We start from the raw sequence: 7,337 nt of genomic DNA on the forward strand, positions 1-7,337 counted from the left end.
CTACTAATAAGATTCAGTCCTACATATTGTAGCAATGATTGAAGCTCAAAGAAAATTCAAGAGGTCTAAATGGACGAAGGATTTATAGTGATGGTTTTTATTTTCTCTTCCAAACAAAAGCTCTTTTATATTGTGTTTGCTTTTTCTTGGTCTATGAGGACCATTGGATTTTCTTATTGGTTAATGATTTTAAGTTGACACAAAGTTGAGGGATCATTCTTTCTTTTAAATGTAAAAAGAAAGTTTACTCTCTATAGCCCACACTTTCCTAGTTTCAAATGATTAATCCTTAGGATAGTGTAATCATCCCCCCCATGTGCGCTGATCTAAACTTCAAATACGACCATTGCATGTTTTTACCAAAGTCACATCCCTTCCTTTTAGCATATAATCGATGCAAGATCCTTGAATCTTTGAGTTAGTACTATATATTTCTAAGCATGTGTGGATATGTCTCACCATGTACTATGGGGGGTGAATATTTTGGGGGAGTAATATTTTTAAGAAGATGTACTAGACAATGGTCTAGCAAGGTGTGTGATGTGGGGAGCAATAATGGTGGTCACATCTAGAACAAGGAATGAAGGACTCAATCAATCTTTGAGCAAGTAGCATCCATATGCTAGGAGCAATACATATGGCTACTGGTAGGGTGTTATCTTTGGCTAATACTAGAGTATTATCACGAGACTTTACAAGGACATGCTCAGGAAGCCTAGGTAAATTAGTACATGAAGTTGCGATTAGGTCTTTTGCTCTTTTCTTGGATTTTGCACCTTTTGATAAGAAAATAGCAATTTCTCCACATAACATTCGTCATGTTATAGGCTATACAAAATTTTCTTATCATTATCTTCCTATGGTAACTGCAAAGTGATGCATAGAACCATACCAAATGTGGCAAGGGTTTTGGAGGATGCAGTAGTGTGAGTGATCTCATGTTACTCTAGACGGTTGCAGTAGTGTGAGTGATCTCATGTTACTCTAGTGTAATTAGTGTCATTGCAAGTGGATATATTAGATGGATGTGCCTTTTGATGCATATTAAGCAAAATTTCATTATGATTAATTGATATGATGTTTGATTCAGTTGATTGTTACTAACATAATTGGTAGCCTGAGTATAGATGATGAGTTCCATACTCAAGAATGGAGATGATAGATATATTATTAATGTTTTATGCATCAATCAAGTAAAATGGCCATGGGACAATATCTGTAAAGAATATGAGGGTATCGATTAAGATGCTGCATGGAATATCTTGGAGAAGTGCCACATTTCTGTATTTGTTTTATGAGTCTAAGGTATTGGAAAAAAGCCAAAAGGATTTATTAAGCCATACAAAGCCTTGAATTATTTGAAGCTTATGGGGCTATGTTGAGAATAGGTCTAATTGTGGTTAAGGGATGTCTCTAGATGTACTTATCTTACTAGCTCTTTGACTTTTCAATAACCAATCATTAATATACTAGATGGAAAGCTAGAGCCACCATCTAGAGCTCTTCCTTGTTTTCTTTATTTCTTTTGTTCATGATTTTAATGTTCATAAATTTATGGTGAGCATGATTAATTTCCATGTTCATGATAGCTAGCTTGTGATGTTATTTCGAGGATGGCTAGCCTTTCTTGTATAACAATTGTTTCAATCAGATAGGTTGTGATGGTGTTATAGACAAGTTCTATCTTATCTCAACCATGTTTGATGTCCATGATTTGGCCATCATATTTGTAAGGGATGGTGGAAGTAATAGTTATTACATTTGTACTGCACCTGGTCCCATGGAGTCTTCATCCTACCATGATCCATCATGGTGAGGATAATAATTGATTCACATTACCTACTTCAATGTCCATAAAGGGCAATGTTGCACCTAGGATGTGCTTAGGTTGGGGAATCTTTTTTCTTGAAATAGTTAGGTTTATTCAAACTTTTAAAATGGCATGAAAGCATTGGAAGGCACTCCCTTAGTGCATATAGTATCTCATGTACACTGGGACAACCCCTCAAGCTAGGTGATAAGCTAATCTAGAAAACAAAAGAGATGGGACCCCATCATAGTGACATTTGATGAGCAGCTAGGGACCAGGTGCTTCTACCCTTATGTGCTAGAAGATTCTTTGATCAATGATTTACTATATTTTCACTAAACACATCGTGTATTTGAACTAGTTTGTAGACAAACAAAGCTTGATAATGGATTCTCGAACTCCCTTGAATCTTAAGCTTCTTGAAGATGAAAAAATGAATCTCTAGCTAAAGCTTGATTGTGTATCCTTAACTCCCATGATCGTATTGAAGATGAGAAAATGCAATAGGTTGGGGAATCTTGAATCCTTTTGTCCCTCTAGTGCCCACATGAGTGTTGTGTTGGCATTAGTTAGGTTATCCCCATGAGATTGAGGATGAGAACTTACTCACCATGATATACTTTGCCTCACAATAATAGGCTGTCTTCTATAAACTTTGCAATAGTGTTAGAGTCTTTTAGTTAGGACCCACTTCATACAAGAAATTTGTGGATATTATGACTATACATGTGTGGAAATGGGAAGCTGCTAGGAAATTGTGGATATTATTCTGCCACTCCAAGAAGCTATCCTAATAGTTTGAATATTTGGTGATCTCGAGGTGATTCTTTGGTGGAAGTCTTGTGTTGGCAAGGTTGCTCCTAAGACGACTCCATATTTATGCAATGTGTTGTGGCAAGGGGAGAATGAACAAGCTCCATAACAAAGGAGATAATGATCTCAAGAGCAAGCGGTAAGTAACAAATGGCGGAAGGGTTGACAAATGAATAATCGGTTAAAAGTTGACAAAAGAACACGGAAAGGGTATTTTTGAGGGAGGGGCGAGATGGGGGCCAAGTGGCGATTAGGCAAAGGGCCGTCCTCAAAAACCCGAAACCAACTCGGCGGCCACTGTGCTGCTGTGAGACGATGCGAAATCCCACCTCAGCCGGTCGTAGGTCTCCAATCTATCGATCGACGATCTATCTCTTCTTAGCCGTGATAGAATGCATTCCTATTCCTTGATCCTTCTCTCCTCCTCTCTTCCTCCTTGCAGCCTTCTTCTGCACCCCCTAGCATGATTCCTCGTCCCTCCTCATCATCTCCTGCTCTTCCTTACACACAGACACATACATATATACTTATAAAATTTTCTCCCTTCCTGATCGTGGCAGTCCTCCCCCCTCCTCCATCCCTGTCCCTCCAGTACAGTCCCACTTACACCCCGCCCTCCCCCTCCAATTTCTAACCCCGAGATCCTCCCATCATTCCCTCCGCCTGCAGCCCCCTCATCCTCACCTTCTTCTCGTCCACCTCCGGTTATAGCCGCCCCTTCGATTCGACATCATCTCCCCACCCCTCCTCCGTCCCTGATCCCACTTCGCTTTGTCTACCGGTGGCTACATACTCACTCAATATGGACCCAACACCACAGCTACCTGACTCTTCCCTACCCTCTCTTGCACTTCAGCAGCCCGGTCAACAGAAACTCACCAAGGGTTCACGCAGGAGAAGCGACGCCTCTAAAGACTCTAAAGCACAGGCCGTGGGAAACGCTGGGCGTCGAAGCTCCATATACAGAGGAGTCACACGGTGCTTATCCTTGAACCTTCCTGGATTCTGCCACATAACTCCAAATCTTTTCATTTATCCTTTCAAACCTCAGTCCAAATTAGATAGCTGACAACGCCGCATGCTCTCCTTTCATATCATTATTATAATCACCCGGAACACGTAACCTAGAAAGGAAACGTCCAGGCAAGGGGTTGCATGTGAGCAACCCAATAGCAACCATCCAATTTTCATCGTAAGGCAAGACACCGTCGAAGTTTCTAAACATCTAGAAAGCGAATACTATCAGCCGCCCTAAGTTTTTGTGAATTTAATTAGGACATGTGCTTTCTGTCTAACGATCCAACCCTAGATGGATTGCCTGCTGATGCTCAGAAAGGCTAGTACGTCATAACGTAGTCCGTCTGACGTACGAGGATTCCTGTCAACACGATAAGGTTTGATTAGATCTATGGGGTAGTTGCACTAGTTTACTAAACTGATCACTGGCTAGAGGAAACATTTACTTTCTTGGAAAACATATGTACAATGAAGATAATATACCGCAAGGGTATTTGACTATCAACTCTTGCGTTTTGCCATGTACAGTCACAGATGGACAGGAAGATATGAAGCACATTTGTGGGACAAGAACTGCTGGAATCAAGCACAGAGCAAGAAAGGACGACAAGGTTTTCTCAGTTCGCCGTTTAACCTTTAGAGACGTTGGGAACTCTGTTAGACCTAAAATGCTCGATGGCATCTGAATGAGGAGTAATCTGTGTGAAACAGATGGTCTAGGATCTCAAGGAACGATTTACAAAGTACATCGACCTTCATACTAACCGCTATGTTTGATCTATCGTTTTGGAAATACCTTGATGATTATAAATTTGTTGTCTAACATTGCTATTGTCCGTCGTTGCTAACGCCATCATCTTGTTTGAGGTTGAACCTTGGAACTTTGTCGCCGACAATCTGCAGTCTATTTAGGTGCGCTCGATGAGATCATCTATTTTTACTCCATCTAAAAACGAAGATTTTTCTTCATGCAAAGCACTTTTAACTTTGAACACGTCATGATCTTTGTATGGAATCCCTGGTTTCCACGTTGATGCAGGAGCTTACGATGATGAAGCAACGGCTGCCCACGCATATGACTTGGCTGCTCTTAAGTATTGGGGTTCCGATACCATTCTCAATTTCCCTGTGAGTTCTATTTCGTACAACCTCTAAACATATTGACATGTACAAGATTAGCTTCTTCATTGGAAGAACTATAACGCGGATAAACTATCACTATCGTAAGTGTTTTTTTTAGATTTGCTATTCGTCCCACCGTATGCATACATTCTTTATCGCATTTTTACTTCAGAACCATTTTTGGGTTTCGTCTTAAGAACATGGGTAACAGTTTATCGATTGCTAACAATTTTCGTATGAATACTGCAAGGCTCAAGCTCCTCTAAGATAACTTCTTTAAACACAGGTAGGGGTTTATGCCAAGGAGATCGAAGAAATGCAGGGTCAGACAAAGGAAGAGTACCTTGCATCTCTCAGGAGGTAGACGGTTGTTGGACCTGTCCGTGGTTGTTGCTGCATGCTTTCTGAAACAAATCGACTAGTGCAGATTAGGGCTAACCATTCATCATTGAAAATGTACTATCAGGAAAAGCAATGGGTTTTCTCGAGGCGTGTCAAAGTATCGTGGCGTAGCAAGGTAAGAGTTGAAGCACTCGCTTTGTACATTGCATCGTTGTAGTCATGTTTGTGGAAGGATGGCCTGTTGTCCATGCATCTATCCTATGTTACTAACTCATCACACAGGCATCACCATAATGGTCGCTGGGAAGCCCGAATTGGTCGGATCTTTGGCAACAAGTACCTTTACCTGGGCACCTACAGTAAGTTAATGAGGATGTGGGGGACATCGCAAATCATCTGCCCGGTTCGTTGTATATGGCCTGTGATATTCTTCTCCTTGATTATTGATATTCCTTTGCGCTATCAGGCACTCAAGAAGAGGCTGCGACTGCTTATGATATCGCTGCAATCGAATACAGAGGTTTGAATGCAGTCACAAATTTCGATATGGGTCGGTACGTCAGATGGTTGAAGCCAGGGCAAGCTGCTTTGTTCAACGAATTGTCTGGGCATGCAGCTGGAACCCCAGATACGGTTCCTGATCTATCTCAGCTCCATGCAGAAGTGTCTACGCTGACTACTTTGGACACACAAGACCTTGGTAGTGTATGTCCTCAGCCAGCTGATTCTTTCAATAAATACCCCTCCGAAAAATGGACGGCGAGCATCCAACCTCTCCTTGAGTTCAAGGATGATATATCCCATCTTGTGCATTTTGGTGATGACCATAAATGTACAGGGCAAGGGAGTGCTCTTGGATTATTGTTTCAATCCTCAAAATTCAAGGAGATGCTACAAAAGACATCGGCGCTTGACGAGGCAGACACTGCCTCCTCCTGGGGATCTGTGGATGACCAATTTAAACCAGCTGAATTGAGCTTCCAAGATAACACGATCGAGCCTATTTTTGACTTCTCTGATATTCCAAGCCGCATTCTTCAGGACGCCTCAATTGGCTCGTCCAAGGATTTGAGCACCCTTCAAGGGCAGCTTCATCGAGATTTGTTAGGAATTCCTCAGGTATTTAGTCTAGATGAATCTATTGACCATTATCAACATGTTGATTTAGAGCTTGATCACTGCGATTCAATGCTCGACAGCACAAGCTCGGTATCCTTCGACCCCGTGAATCTCCATCAGCACTTGCTGATGCAAAGGTCCCATTTCTGCTGAGTGCACATTTTCAGTATAAAATTGTAAAAAGAATGACTGAACTTCTGAAAATAGCCTCCGTGCACTGCACATGCTACAAAGGCAACTTGCAAGGGTATAGTTTGTTTGAAAATTCAGGTCCTGGCTTAGGCATATATTTGCCTTTGCTTACATTGAGGGAAGCTTCCAGTCTATATATTTTCATGGAAGGACTTCCTCTGCCTCATTGTAGAATGCGTTACTGATGTGTTTGTACAAATTATAAATAAATACTATGCATGATCTGTCTCTATCTAAAGTTTTTCAACGCTCATGGACATCCGATTTTCGTGGAGTTTAGTAAATCATGTCAAATATCTAATAAATTCTGAGAGATTGTCTTATTAATTTCTGAGTCACGAGCAAGACGAAGGAAGGATAGTGCTCGTGAGAGATGTAATCGGAATAGCCGTGAGCAGTACAGTTACTGCAGCGTTCAACTTCTTTACACGTTTTCGCTGTAGTTCACCCACATGGTTTATAAACCGCTTGCCACCACGCAATGTTGCAGCTACAAAAACACTTTACAGGAATAGGAAGATTCCTTCTTTTCCCTCCACAAGTGTGTGCAAACTGTACTTTAAATCCTTTCACAAACCGATTACTCACATTTTTCCCTTGCGGCGGGAGACTCTCATGAATGGGGTTAGCGCACGTACAATATTTCGGGTTAAGACATCATGCTTGCAGCGGCGGTCCAATTGTGAAGAGGAACTCGGTTTGCTCTAACCAGGTACGCCACATAGAACAATTACTGTACTTAAATGTCTTCATTTTCAGCCTAGCACTTCGTATAATGGGACAAACCATTGACAAATTTGATCTGGGAAGCTTCAGCCTTTCCTGACTACCGTGAATTACTGAGGGCCAACCTACGCGCAGAGCTTAACCAGCCAGCCCTGGTGTTCAGCGATCCAGGCCACTGCAGAATAGAAGAGATGTG

The 7,337-nt window shown here is 41.6% G+C and overlaps 1 protein-coding gene across 1 annotated transcript; it reads left to right on the forward strand.

Annotated features, from left to right (window-relative positions):
* The first annotated feature begins 3,025 nt into the window (after nucleotides 1-3,025).
* On the forward strand, nucleotides 3,026-6,734 carry LOC147894043 (uncharacterized). Its single transcript, XM_087384606.1, has 7 exons — nucleotides 3,026-3,601; nucleotides 4,169-4,260; nucleotides 4,680-4,768; nucleotides 5,049-5,122; nucleotides 5,229-5,279; nucleotides 5,387-5,463; nucleotides 5,571-6,734. Exons 1-7 carry the CDS (start codon nucleotides 3,426-3,428, stop codon nucleotides 6,374-6,376), a joined length of 1,365 nt encoding a protein of 454 aa, XP_087240732.1. The 5' UTR covers nucleotides 3,026-3,425; the 3' UTR covers nucleotides 6,377-6,734.
* The last annotated feature ends 603 nt before the right edge of the window (nucleotides 6,735-7,337 follow it).

This window comes from Dipteris shenzhenensis, chromosome 14 (assembly GCF_047967505.1).
Source record: "Dipteris shenzhenensis isolate YYH24624 ecotype China chromosome 14, Dip_SZ_1.0, whole genome shotgun sequence".
NCBI classification, from domain to species: domain Eukaryota; kingdom Viridiplantae; phylum Streptophyta; class Polypodiopsida; order Gleicheniales; family Dipteridaceae; genus Dipteris; species Dipteris shenzhenensis.

What these genes read in the sequence shown, in the direction of transcription:
- LOC147894043 (XM_087384606.1), top strand. Translation starts at nt 3,426, where the DNA reads ATGGACCCAACACCACAGCTACCTGACTCTTCCCTACCCTCTCTTGCA. An exon ending in ATATACAGAGGAGTCACACG is followed by an intron (nt 3,602 to 4,168) that starts GTGCTTATCCTT and finishes TGCCATGTACAG; the next exon opens with TCACAGATGGACAGGAAGAT. An exon ending in AGGACGACAAGGTTTTCTCA is followed by an intron (nt 4,261 to 4,679) that starts GTTCGCCGTTTA and finishes ACGTTGATGCAG; the next exon opens with GAGCTTACGATGATGAAGCA.